The 12578-nt window shown below is 43.6% G+C and overlaps 3 protein-coding genes and 1 long non-coding RNA gene across 5 annotated transcripts; 2 read left to right on the top strand and 2 right to left on the bottom strand.

The window, feature by feature from the left end:
* Nucleotides 1–1925: 1925 nt before the first annotated feature.
* LOC103994042 (reticulon-like protein B12) lies at nucleotides 1926–4480 on the top strand. The gene is made up of 4 exons (XM_009414306.3): nucleotides 1926–2114; nucleotides 2563–2743; nucleotides 3575–3786; nucleotides 4158–4480. The coding sequence occupies exons 1-4, from the start codon at nucleotides 2021–2023 to the stop codon at nucleotides 4343–4345; spliced, it is 675 nt and encodes a 224-aa protein (XP_009412581.2). The 5' UTR covers nucleotides 1926–2020; the 3' UTR covers nucleotides 4346–4480.
* Nucleotides 4481–5484: 1004 nt separating this feature from the next.
* Nucleotides 5485–6946, bottom strand: LOC103994043 (L-type lectin-domain containing receptor kinase VIII.1). Its single transcript, XM_009414307.3, has one exon. It carries the CDS (start codon nucleotides 6747–6749, stop codon nucleotides 5709–5711), a length of 1041 nt encoding a protein of 346 aa, XP_009412582.1. The 5' UTR covers nucleotides 6750–6946; the 3' UTR covers nucleotides 5485–5708.
* Nucleotides 6947–7807: 861 nt separating this feature from the next.
* Nucleotides 7808–9252, bottom strand: LOC108953650 (uncharacterized). The gene is made up of 3 exons (XR_010498647.1): nucleotides 9060–9252; nucleotides 8654–8984; nucleotides 7808–8509 (listed from the first exon to the last, which is right to left on the bottom strand). It is a non-coding gene; the product is annotated as an uncharacterized LOC108953650 (long non-coding RNA).
* Nucleotides 9253–9608: 356 nt separating this feature from the next.
* LOC135645341 (ras-related protein Rab11C-like) lies at nucleotides 9609–12108 on the top strand. Of its 2 annotated transcripts, none has more exons than XM_065163638.1 (3): nucleotides 9609–9774; nucleotides 9894–10089; nucleotides 11370–12108. In XM_065163638.1, the coding sequence occupies exons 2-3, from the start codon at nucleotides 9925–9927 to the stop codon at nucleotides 11853–11855; spliced, it is 651 nt and encodes a 216-aa protein (XP_065019710.1). In that variant the 5' UTR covers nucleotides 9609–9774; nucleotides 9894–9924; the 3' UTR covers nucleotides 11856–12108. The 2 variants fall into 2 exon arrangements, with proteins under 2 accessions (XP_065019710.1, XP_065019711.1); XM_065163639.1 differs by having other exon boundaries at nucleotides 9889–10089.
* The last annotated feature ends 470 nt before the right edge of the window (nucleotides 12109–12578 follow it).

Below are 12578 nucleotides of genomic sequence, written 5' to 3'. Positions count from 1 at the left end.
ATACCCCCTTATTCAATTGTAATGCTGATATTTATTATGGGTCCTTAATTCGTCCTCGAGAAACCAGAATCACATAGGAGTTATCACCTCCCATTAGGTATAGGGAGTTTAGGAACGACATTGGCACCAACTTCGCCATATATATGAACTCTATTTCGAGAATTACTTGGAAGCCATCAAGTGGCACCAACATCATATTTGTGCTTCTGCTCTGTATCTCGATCTTGATGAGTATCCCCTTTGCTAACTCGAAGACACGCTTAGCCTTCGAGTTCACCACCTTCATCCAACTTGAGTTCTTCTTCAAGTTCAGCCCAAATCGCCTTGCTTCTCGGTCGGTAATGGAATTGTGGGTAGCACCCGTGTCCACCTTCGCATGGGTTATTCAGTCATTCAGCTTGATGTCCATATATATCAGCTCACTACTCTTTGCTTTCTGTGACTTCATCTTTATGTTCTCCCTCACTTTACCCCACAACGCATTCAATAAACGTATTGCTCCTATCCGAGGTTCTTACGACTTCTCATCATCGCTATTAGATTTTGAACTACTTAAACTAAGGACGATGGCCTTGCTTTTATTCGATCTAGGAGGGTGGATTGATATTGTTAAGGTATTTAGTACTTACTTTTATGGGCACTCTCTCACCATATGCGGTCCTTCACACAAGAAGCATATGCTGGGTTTAGGTTTTGTTGCATTGCCTTTTGAGTTTGGCCCTTTGTGGAAACTCCTTTTCTTTTGCTTGCCTCCAAACTCCTTCCCTTACGAATATTTGGGTGGGTGATTTCTTGGAGATTATTTCTTCTTCCGTAGGTCTTCCGAGGAAACAAAGTCGATGACTTTTCTTCCCCAAGTCTTCCAAGGAAATAAAGTGAGCCTTTCCGTGACTATGATTGCCCAAATCACATTAATGACATTCCTTCGATGTAGTTCCTATTATGCCTATAGCCTTAGGCCATCAAGGACGCTGAACAACTTGTCTTTCTTGAACTTGTCTTGTATATCCAGCATCAGTGTAGAAAATTACTTCACATAGTCCCGAATAGAAGTACTTTGGTAGAGTTGTCTTAACTTTCTTCTTGTGATGAACTCTATGTTATTGGGTAGGAACTAGGTTCTCAACTCCTGCTTTAAGTTCTCATATGTGTCAACTCAACACCAACCTTATTGGATCTCTTCCCAACGTATTCGTCGTTAAAGTTTTGCATCCTAATTCAGATACATGATTGCTATCGAAACTTTGATTTTTTTTAGAATCGGGCCTTGTAACTTGAAAGTACATTTTCATGTCAAATAGGAAATTCTCAAGCTCTTTCGTATCCTAGGCACCTCTGTAACAATGTGGCTCAGGTGACCTAAAGTTTGTGGTAGAGTAAAACTAGTGTTACTCCCTCTCGCATTAAGAGCCCTTGTGAGCAATGTAACCCCAGACATGAGTTCCACCATGACTTCATATAGATGTTGCATGGAGTCTTTGGTGTCTTCTATCAATCGATCGGTTAGGGACTCCACCTTATCAATCTAAGATTATACTTGTTCTTATGAGTTCTCTATCTTAAAAAGTCTTTGTACGTCTTGGTAGAGTTCCTCTAAACTTACTTGAAGAATATCGAAATAGATTTCCTAACTATCTATATTACTTTTTTTTTTTTGGGTTGAGGATCTTTTATATATATATATATATATATATATATATATATATATATATATATATATATATATATATATATATATATATATTACTTGTAAGTAAGTTGATCGGATCCGTCCAAACTTATTCTGGGGCAATGGCTTATAAGTTGATTTGGCTAAAACATTCGAGTGGTTGAGATCAAAGGGAGCGTAGAATTAACGGTTTTGATGAAGCCTCTATAATTTCTTTATACAGCTCAGTCTGCACAGAGTTTCGCTCGTCCTTTTTCCACCCACGAAAAAGCAAACCACCGATCTCTTTCCCCTCGGTCTCTCAGAACGAAGTAGGAAGAGAAGAACGAGCTGCTTCGTCGCCGCCCGATCATGATCTCCGACCCAGATCGTCCCGTCGCGGGATCCTCTCCTCGATCGCTAGCGAGGCAACGATCCGTTCATGATATCTTCGGAAGTGGAATCGGTAAGTCCCGCAGATGCAGATTGCCATCTCTCTTGCTTTCTCTTCTTGTTTTGCTTTCGCTTCCTGGGAAACCCGATTCTTTGTCTTCATCGGTTGCTTCGATCCGATCATCAAGCTTCTGCATCGGGACTGTTCTCCCAAATTCCCAGAGTTGCTGTAGAGTGTAGTGGGCAGCTGCAACTCTTGTTTTCTGATGAAGTTTATGAGAACATAAAGCTATGCTTTTTTATGTCAATTGTTCGTCTCCTCCGTTTTAATTTGTCTCTATCAGCCTTTAAATCCTCAGAACTTGGGCGAACCTTGCCCTATTCCTGCAAATATTCCTCGGTTTGGGTTTGTGGAGAGAGTCAATATCAGAATTGGGGATGGAATTAGAATAGCCAGCTGCTTTTCTAGCTAATAATGCATGTATCATGATCAGTGGAATAACTGGAACTGCGATTGACAGTTGCGGATGTGATCCTTTGGAGGAGAAAGGATGTAACAATAGGGATACTTGTTGGTGCACTGGCTTCTTGGGTGGTCTTTGAAGCAGCCGGATATACTCTGCTGTCTCTTGTTTCAAACGTTCTGCTGCTGCTGATTTGTGTCCTCTTTGCATGGGCGAAGGCTGCGGGAATCCTAAACAGGTAAACCTACTCTTTCGACTGTAGGACTTCGTTTGATTCACCTCATTATGTTCTTGTAGCTTTTGAGGATTAGAAAGCAGTTTATAGATTAAATGCAGAAATTAGCTGTTCTTTTCTATATGATCTGAATTCTGATATAAAAAGCACTTTGCGATCATCTTTGTAAGTTCTATAAGACTGTAGGATTGTTGTTAGCAGGTTTTGTTCTCTGGCGAGTTCATCCAACAGTCACTCTTAATTAATTGGTTAGGAATGACCCCAACCAACTCTGAAATAACTCTCAGTGTCCCTCATTTGTCGTCCTGGTGGAAGATCGACCGCAACAAGCGAGAATAAATTTGATGACCAAATTACTTCATTACATCAACACTTATGATTTTTGGAAACCAAAGGATGTACATGCTTGAAACCGAAACAAAGTAGGCTGATCTGAATCCCTGATGATTTTTGTCAAAGAACTTAACCAAGTATGATCTCACTACTTCCAATATCAGAATAACCAAACACAATAACCTACCAACCAGCTGATCCAATTCAAATCGAGTTTCCTCAATTTTACTCTGAGAACAACAAATCTGTTAATCAACAGGAAGATTGAAATGAAGGGAAAAGAAAAGCATCATCTCTAGAGTACAAAAAAAAAAGGTTAATTATTTGTGCGCGAGAAGTACAGCATATGATTTCCATTTTGAAGTCGAAACAAATTTGCTAACCAGCTGTTTTTCACTTGTTATTTGAGACTTAGGTGCTTTGATCCGAATATAGATTTGCTAGTTGCATTTCTCGTCCATTCGTATCGTGATCTCCATTTATTTGCTGACATGAAAGCAGGCCTCCTCCACCCATACCAGAGATGCACCTCTCAGAAGAAATGACACATGAAGCTGCAGTTTTTGTTCGATTCCACATGAACATGGTCCTGTCTGCTTTCAATGATATTGTGCAAGGAAAAGACTCGAAACTGTTCTATACGATAGCTCTATGGTTATGGCTGATCTCTTTTGTTGGTGGTTCGACTGATATCCTTACTTTGGGTTACACAAGTAAGTGCTCATGGCACTAGATGCCTCTAAATCTTTGAGAGAATGTTTTAGGAGAACTACTAAACATGGATTACTGTTACAAAGTGCTGTGTGTGAGGTGGTCTTAGTTTTAAATTGTAACCTCATGCAGTTCCCTAGTAAACTGCAAATTTGAGAGATGGAGACTGGTTCTTAATGGTCCAATGATCCATCGATACACGAAATCATGGTATCGATGGATGATCCGAGTGATGGCCATCTGGTTTTCATCATTTTATCATGACTCATGAAATGTAATGCCAGGGCATGTTCAAATACATTAATTTCGTTTGCAAATTATTGAGCTTGCTGATTGGTATTAACTTCAATATCGTTCTTTTTCTTCCTAACAGGCGTCGTAGTCATGCTAACAGTTCCGGCGCTGTACGAGAAGCACGAAGATGGCCTCGACAGACTCAAGAAGTTTGCCTGTAAGGAGGTGCAGATGTACGAGAGGATCTACTCAGAGTGTCTCGGCAAATACTTCACCAAAGCTAAGAAGTGGGCTTTGGAAAAGAAAAAACTACTCACTGATGTATGATTATATTAGGGAATTTTGATTCAAGATTTCCCCATTTAGCACCTTATCAAGGAGGGTTTGAGTTTAAGTCTGTAGCATCGGAACAAACTGGCCTTCCCAGGAAGGATTTTAATGGATTCCATTTTAGGGGTGAAAGCTATGCATCCATATCTTTGGCAGGGAGCAAATTGTTGTAGAACTAGAAATTTGATGGGGTTTCAAGTACAAACTCATCCGAAGCAAACAAATAGAGAGCCCTTTTTGCCTTCAAAATTTCATGAAAATGAAATGAGTATTGCAAACGAACATGAAATGTGGATTACAAGTCGATTGGTGCACTGAAAGAGAGCAAGCCCTTCGACCAAAAGCTAATCATAGTCTTCGATGGCGAGGAGGAAAGCTTGAAATGTACATTATTAGTGCATGTGCTACAAGCCTGGATCTTCGGCACCAAAATCACTGCCATGTCATATCGTACCAATTAAATGCGAGACATCAAGATTTGTTCTCGAGAAGGATGCCAAGAAAAAGGGAAAAAGGTCCCAACCTCGTTGACTCCTTCCCCAAATGTCGGCTTTAATTTCAATGTCGAATCAATGTGCTGTGCTGTGCTGTGCTGTGCAGCAGGTACTTCACTTCACTCGAGTTGTGTGAATTGATGCTCATTCATGTTTGGGTCAAACAAAAATCATTATGAAGATAAAAGCAAAATGAAATGCTCATATTAATAAAAGCAAGAACAGAGTCAACTCTGGTAGCAGCAAAACAAAGAACTGTGGCTGTAGAGAGACTATGTATCAGATCAGTATACGATTCACCACCACATCAAAAGGATTTAATCTAACCTATCGATATTGGAAGACCAAAAAGATTCTTCCAATGTATTAACCCCTGCTTGTTTTGATCCAACCTATCATCTACCAGATTATTAATATGGAATATGTGTCTCATGCAGGGGTTAGATTAAATCCAAACACTTATCATCTACCAAAAAACAATTCTTTGTACTGTTTTCCTCAACTTGTAATCTATCCACCATCCATTCCAAAACATGGAGGGTTAATACATTGGAAGAATCTTTTTGGTCTTCCAATATCGATAGGTTGATTGTTTTGCATACTTCAGTCTGGAGATGCATATGCACTACCACACCAAGATCATCAGGTCTAACAAAATATTGCACGAAACAGCTGACATCTATTACAGGGATAAACATAGTGCAAATGCAACAGTTAATTTCTTGATGGAGATCATAGCATTCGATGAAGTTTGCTACAAAAGCTACAGTTTCCATCAAACAGACCAACATGGAAAGTTCATCATACCATAGAAGCACAAATGTACACAAGCCAGAAGACATTCTCACCTTCCAAATGCCTAATTCTTACTTAACGTTGTCGAGACACGTATCTCCAGCCGATACGATCTTTCCATATGCAACACCCACAGGAGACTCTACGGGAGCCACCGGACGCCGAGCGGCGAGCACAGCCCACACGAGCATCACGAACAACGCCAGCATTGCACCGCAAGCAGCAGCAAACACCATCGCCATGAAAACCCCCCAAGGAGAGGCCTTCCTTAGATGGACAGAAGGGCTCTCGGTGGACCGCACAAGGAATGAATCGGGATTCAGAGGCTCCGAGTGCATCAGATACGGAGCTCCGTGCTTCACTGCAAAATTCCACGAGTATATACTGCTGGTGTGAGTAGAATTCCCACTGGAAAAGCTGATGCCCACAAACACTGCCTCCCGCCACAGAACATTAGACAGATCGATCGAGTAAGAGATGGAAGAGTTCCTCGGCCTTGGATCCCTGGCTTGGCTCAGCCTCACCTCTATCCTCTTCGATTCGCCGTCGTAGTCAATCCAAGAACGCAGCTTCTCTCCGCTGTTCAGAATCAGACCAACTTCAGTAAGGTCGATGCTCCTCGTCAATGTTTCTCCCTCGACATCGATTTCGATGAAGCTTCCACCTAACTCACCAAGTTTCTCGACGTTGAACCTCCCAAACCTCACTGCAACATCACCGGTCGAGCGCCCAAGCCGATCCCTTTCTGCTGACACCAGAGGAAGACCGCTCGGTGACAAGAAGAAGGCTAGGGCACCACCGTCGCCCCGGGAGATGGAGAAAGAGAAGGAGGAGGAAAACCCAGGCTTGGTCCCCAAGAATCTGATGGCTTTCCTGTACGCGATCCGCCCTGAGCTCGAGTACGCCGGCTGCGCGATCCTGACCGCGGAGCCACTCATCTCGGCGTCCCCGTAGAGGGCGAAATCCGAGTCAAAGCTCCGATTTTTCTCCAATCCATCAAAAGAGAAGCAGAAATCGTGGTCCTTGTCAGCCGCTTCGCAATTTCTATCGGACAAGGAGACGACGAAGAGAAAGACGACAACGACGACGAAGGTGGACGCCGGAGACGGCATCGCCAGCGCAAAGATCTGGCAGCCTAGGGGTAAGTTCCCTTTCAAAGCTCACAGTGTTCTTCTTCCATGGTACGAAAGCCCCAACTCCAGAAAATGCTCTAGCGGTGGATCTGCGGGTGGGTAAGAGGTAGGGTTAGGGCTCGTGCTTAAGAGAAAGGGGCATTAATGGCGTGCGAGACGGGACAGAGCCCAAGAAGAATCTCTGTTGGTTGAAAGGAAAGAGTATCGACGCTGATGGGACTGGGCATCCGTCTGATTTCTCACTTGAACAGATGGACGGACGGATGCTGAGTACCGTTGAACTTTTATCTTTTCGCACTATAAAGTCCGGATCCTGCTATACCGTCTCCAGACGTGGTTACCGTCGTCATGGGACCCATCCATTTGCCAATAGAAATGCAGCGTCTAACGCGCTTCCCGGTCACCTTACCGCTTCGCCACCTCTTAACATTTCTAGCTTTCGATGCCACGCTGGTGCCAGCCAACGGGACCGCTGGGCGAGCTGGTCCTCCTCTTTCCTGCTCGAATTCGCGGCTCTGCGTCTCGCAGTGTTGCGGGAATTCATGTGATCTCATTGGAGGAGGAGGCTCAACGGTGGTAGCCGAAGCTGGTTTCATAATCGTGCGCGTCTCGTTGTTGCTGTTCAGGTCCACGCCTAATGCAAAGGAAAAGAATACAAGGAACAAACAGTGTTCCTCGTTATTTCCATGAATGGACTACAACAGTAGGTGAATGACCACGAATGGACGACAACTTGTTATTACCCTGCTCGCTGTATATAACGAGCAGGTTTGGTTATGGATGCTTTCACATGCAATAATACTGGATCAGTCGCGGCGGGATCCGCATTTCGTCGAATAGTTTATGTGCATGCACCGGACATTTGATGCTCGATCTCATCAAATGAATAGTTATCGTGCAAGATTTTTACAAGCTCGATGAGATTCATTTGATATATGATGTGAAAATAAAATATTAAATGATAAATCGGGTCCAACAATCCACTAAGGCAATATGAGACCACCACACAATTAAGAACACACATGAACGCAACACAGCACATTAATGATGCATGCAAGGTATATATATATATATATATATATATATATAGAGAGAGAGAGAGAGAGAGAGAGAGAGAGAGAGAGAAAGAGAGAGACGCCGTGCCCTATATAAGAACACGTGTAGCGGGCTTCCTCCAAAACCTGAGCACATCACGCATCGAATGGCCTCCTCCGAGCCTGATTGAAACCCCCTTCCCCTTCCCGCCCTCGGTTCCCAGGATGCGACTCGATCTCCGATCTCGATGTAGCAAGAATTGTGGCGGTGGAGGAAGGGGCTGAGACGGAAGCCGGGCAATCCCTTCCATCTCCGTTTTGGGTAAAGCCCATCATCTTCCATGTCGATCGATCGAAAGGCTAACCCTCTTTTCATCTTGTTCTGTCGTTATTAATTCTCTTGATTTCTTTCTTTCTTCTTTGTCTGCCTTGTATTGATCCGCGAGATTGGCGCAGATCAAAACCCTAACCCTCTTTTCACTTCGTTGTCTTGTTAATAATCTTGATTTCTTGCCTCCTTTGCTTTTCCTTTTCACTGATCAAAAGCCTGAGCAATAAATTACAACTCTGTATTTACCTTTAACAAGATCCAGAAGAAGACTTGATCCACACTGCAGCCATCCAGCTTTAAGATAAAGATAATGATTCTATTACTACAGAAGCCATCCAGCCTGGACGTATCCTCAAGCACCCAGCGTGTAGAATCTGTCACAGCAACAAACGCAAGCCTTAGTCACCACTTTCATCACGATCATATTCTGCCGGCCGCACCGATCTACTCCCAAGAACATCTCAGAACCCAAAGAAACGGATCAAATCTCCATCCAGCAAAAAGAAGACAGAACGGACCTTAACAAGTTGCTGCGTCGGAAGCACGACTATCCGAAACGTGAGCCAGCGGGAATTGCCGTTTCAAGGGTTTTGTCGGCGCCGTCAAGAAAACGGCGAGCTGTATGAGCCTTCCATGCCGCTACGGCGATTGCTTCCTCGAAGATCGGCGCCCAAGAACATCTTAAAACTCAAAAGCACTCAATAACGGACACAATCCTAATCAAGAAATGAAAGGGAGATAGGCATTAGACCGAGAAGCCACCGTCGCGAGAGCTCGACGAGCTGAGCCATAGGAGACGAGTCTCAGTGACGTTTCGATGGTTTCGGTTCTCAGCGATCTACCATCGATCTGCTCCCACAAGATCATTTCAGAACCCAAGAAAGCAACCAAAGCCCACTCGAGAAAGGGGAAGAGAGAACGCACCAGATCGAGCGGCCGCCGCCATCCTAGAACTCAACGATCCGTGAAGTGAGCCATCGGAGACTAGGGTTTGTCGGGTTATCGAGAGCGTCGACGGCGCCTCCAAAGCGAGAGGGGAAATGGTAGGAAGAGGAAGAAAGGCGTCGTGGAGAAGATTTGGGCGCCGAAGAGGGGTTTTTTGAAACGGAGAGCGGAATCATAGGGGTAACAAATGCCATTAACCTCGCATATTTATAGGGCTCTCCTGCGCTCATGTGAGTAAATTTTGCATTTATGTCACTAAATTAATGTTTATTAACAGAAGATTAGAAGTAATTTATATATTTCATTTATTTATTTTACTTAAAATTAGTTAATATTAACCACAGTCAGAAACGAATGTGTATACGTACACAAATGGACTACCTTAATATTGAAGGATATATATTAAAATTTATAAGGGTAAAATAATTATTTTCACCTTTTACAAGGATAAAAATGTAAAAAGCTGCGGTGTCGTGCCATCGAAGTGCTAATAACAAACCAAGAAGAGTATTCATATACTAAGGCGATTAGCTTTCGGGTCAAGAAGAAGAAGAAGAAGAAGAAGAAGAAGAAGGAGGAGGAGGAGGAGCTCTTCCGTGCCCTCGGTCATTTCGGTTCCGCACCGTGGACGTAGGTGACGCCCATCAGAACCTGGGCTCTCCGTTCTTTTCCTTGGACCACATCCCGGAACCAGGTGCGGCTCCGTCTTCCAACCCGCTCCTTATCTCCTTTCTCCTTCTGTTTCGGTTCCGTTTCGGTTTCTCGGAATCCATGTTGATCTGTATTGTTTGGTTCGGATCGGTGGGAGATAAGGGAGCGGGAGGAGGAGGAGGAGGAGGTGAAGATGGCGCACCGAGTGGATCACGAGTACGATTACCTCTTCAAGATCGTCCTCATCGGTGATTCCGGCGTGGGGAAGTCTAACATCCTCTCCAGATTCACGCGCAACGAGTTCTGCTTGGATTCCAAGTCCACCATCGGCGTCGAATTCGCCACCAAGACCCTTCAGGTGACCTGCTTCCAATCCCTAATCCTCCTCCTCCTCTGCATGACACAAACGAATTGACTAACTTGGAGAATTCGTGGATGCCTCCTAGCAATTAGGACCGTTGGCTGACGGATGATGATGATGATGATGAATAGTGTCGATTAGGTCTTCTTATCTTTTGAATCTTCTCAGGGTTTTGGAAAATATAGAATTTTTCTACCAATGACAAATTAGTTAATCGAAGACCCCCAAAAAGCAGAGCAACTCCAAAGCTTTTGCTCTTTTGCTTCCCGGGTCTGGTGCATGTGTATGAAACATATAGTTCCATGCTGGTGATCTGATGCATTTGCAGATCTCATAACACTTCCATAGATACCTGGCCAAATTGTCATTTGCATTTGTATTGTATGACATGCCATCTTGTTCCTTTTGAACATGTCGTAAATACAAATTATTGACACTCTTCAGTCTGCTTCTTTTAATTACAGGATTAGCATTTTCAATCATGACATTGTTAATGGAGATAGATACACTGTTACCTTAATTGCCATTTTCAATCGTTGACATTGTGATGGTCGCAGTTTTCATTCTGAATAGACAAGATAATACCTGCTGTCGTTCGTAATATACCGACTCCAAAACAATTTATTTTTTTCAGTGGATTTGTCGAATCATTTGAAGGAAATGAGCTAGATCGATTCTTTTTCATCATACTGCATCCTGTACGCAAATGATGAATAATGCAGATTTTCTTGTTGACCACATATGACTAGGAATGTGTGTTTTGTCAACAATTAGTTTTTAACCTCAAAAGCGAGATCACCCACTTTACTACCTTCCACCATCACAGCAATAATCTGTATGTCTGCATATTAAGGTTGCAGCCATGAGGTGCTGATCATGGCGGTATGATGATACATTCATGTAACCCTTAAGCTGGTTGGCAGGATAGTTCAATACCCAAGCAAATGGAGTTTGAGATGTAAATTTCAATAGCTGGATGTGTAGTATATCACCCTTGTAATCTGCTCATCATTTCTGTTTCATCCTGAGTTCGGAACCTCCTTGATCCTTGGGCTGTGAGTGAAATAGATTTAAGTTGATGCTTCACGATTCTGGAAGCACATTACTTGCATTCTAGTTGAGTGTCATGTGCATAGTTGCTGGTGTCCGTATGACACAACAAAAATGGTGTGATCTGAAATCAAGGTGATGTTTGCTTTCTTATGCTAGTAGTACCTTTTGCTCTCATTTCTGTATGTTAAATGTTAATTACAGTAATAAATCGATGTAATGAACAGGTCGAAGGGAAGACAATCAAGGCACAGATTTGGGACACGGCTGGTCAAGAGCGGTATCGAGCCATAACCAGTGCATACTACAGGGGTGCAGTGGGTGCACTCCTAGTCTATGACATAACAAAGAAGCAGACTTTCGACAGCATCCAAAGGTGGCTCCGTGAGCTCAGAGATCACGCCGATTCCAACATTGTCATCATCTTGGCTGGTAACAAGTCAGACTTGAAGCATCTACGAGCAATTTCGCAAGATGCGGGCCGGGCATTGGCTGAGAAGGAGGGGCTTTCTTTCTTGGAGACTTCAGCACTAGAATCACTCAACGTCGACAAGGCGTTTCAGACGATTATATCAGAGATTTACCACATCATAAACAAAAAGGCACTTGCAGCCCAAGAGGCAGCAAGGACCGCAGGCCCTCCCGTTCAAGGGACAACCATCGATGTATCCGACTCTGCTGGGGGCTCAAGGTCTGCTTGTTGTTCAAGGTAGGTGATGGCCTTTCAGAAGAGTTCTTGAACACGAAACTTGTTCTGCTGTGAGGAGCTATAGAGTGCAATTGATTTGTAGATTGGCTTCCTGCTTTTCGCGTGTGATTGGGAGATAGCGAGATTAGATTTCTCTTTGTCGGGAGCAATTTCCCATTCATGTGTAGGACAAATTGTTGATTTCTTGGTATCACTTGAACTTGCTGTGGAAGACGCTTTAGAATAAGAGTCACAGATCCCCTTTTTGTGCTTTTCAACCCCATTAACTAAATTGTGGTTTCCATCGTATGTGTGTTCTCTTGTATTGTTTCGAAAAAGCGAATAGATAATGTCGCACAACAAAAGCTAAATAGAGTAGAGACAAAATGACGAGGGTGGTGTCTCAACAAAGCTCTACCAAAAGGTACGATTCGTCATCTGCAGCATCCCCAGCAAGTTGATGGAGGCTCTCTGGAGATACCCACTTGTGGGCATCTGTCGCAGGGGCATCAATTGAAGGGGCAATCGGTTATTGCATAAAGGTAATGATCCTCGCAACATAACAGAAGCCGATTGCGTGCGTGAACAGCACATGCACGTGCGTGCCGAGGCCGAGGTTGGTTTGATAACACGCACGTTTACAATGTGCAGCGATCTACCCACACAGCACATTCACCGTACGGGGATATCAACGTCGATCAGGTTATTAACCTACGTACGGAGTTACCTACCTCGTGTTGCACGTTGT

The sequence above is a fragment of the Musa acuminata genome, chromosome BXJ3-8 (genome assembly GCF_036884655.1).
Source record: "Musa acuminata AAA Group cultivar baxijiao chromosome BXJ3-8, Cavendish_Baxijiao_AAA, whole genome shotgun sequence".
Lineage (NCBI taxonomy): Eukaryota > Viridiplantae > Streptophyta > Magnoliopsida > Zingiberales > Musaceae > Musa > Musa acuminata.
Note: the sequence above shows the minus strand (reverse complement) of the source record. Positions and strands in the feature narration are given on the sequence as shown.

Bases quoted from the DNA above. Each gene is read 5' to 3' on its own strand.
- LOC103994042 (XM_009414306.3), top strand. From the start codon at position 2,021: ATGATCTCCGACCCAGATCGTCCCGTCGCGGGATCCTCTCCTCGATCG. The intron at 2,115-2,562 runs GTAAGTCCCGCA...TGCGATTGACAG, and splicing joins TATCTTCGGAAGTGGAATCG to TTGCGGATGTGATCCTTTGG. The intron at 2,744-3,574 runs GTAAACCTACTC...ACATGAAAGCAG, and splicing joins GCTGCGGGAATCCTAAACAG to GCCTCCTCCACCCATACCAG.
- LOC103994043 (XM_009414307.3), bottom strand. From the start codon at position 6,749: ATGCCGTCTCCGGCGTCCACCTTCGTCGTCGTTGTCGTCTTTCTCTTC.
- LOC135645341 (XM_065163638.1), top strand. From the start codon at position 9,925: ATGGCGCACCGAGTGGATCACGAGTACGATTACCTCTTCAAGATCGTC. The intron at 10,090-11,369 runs GTGACCTGCTTC...TGTAATGAACAG, and splicing joins TCGCCACCAAGACCCTTCAG to GTCGAAGGGAAGACAATCAA.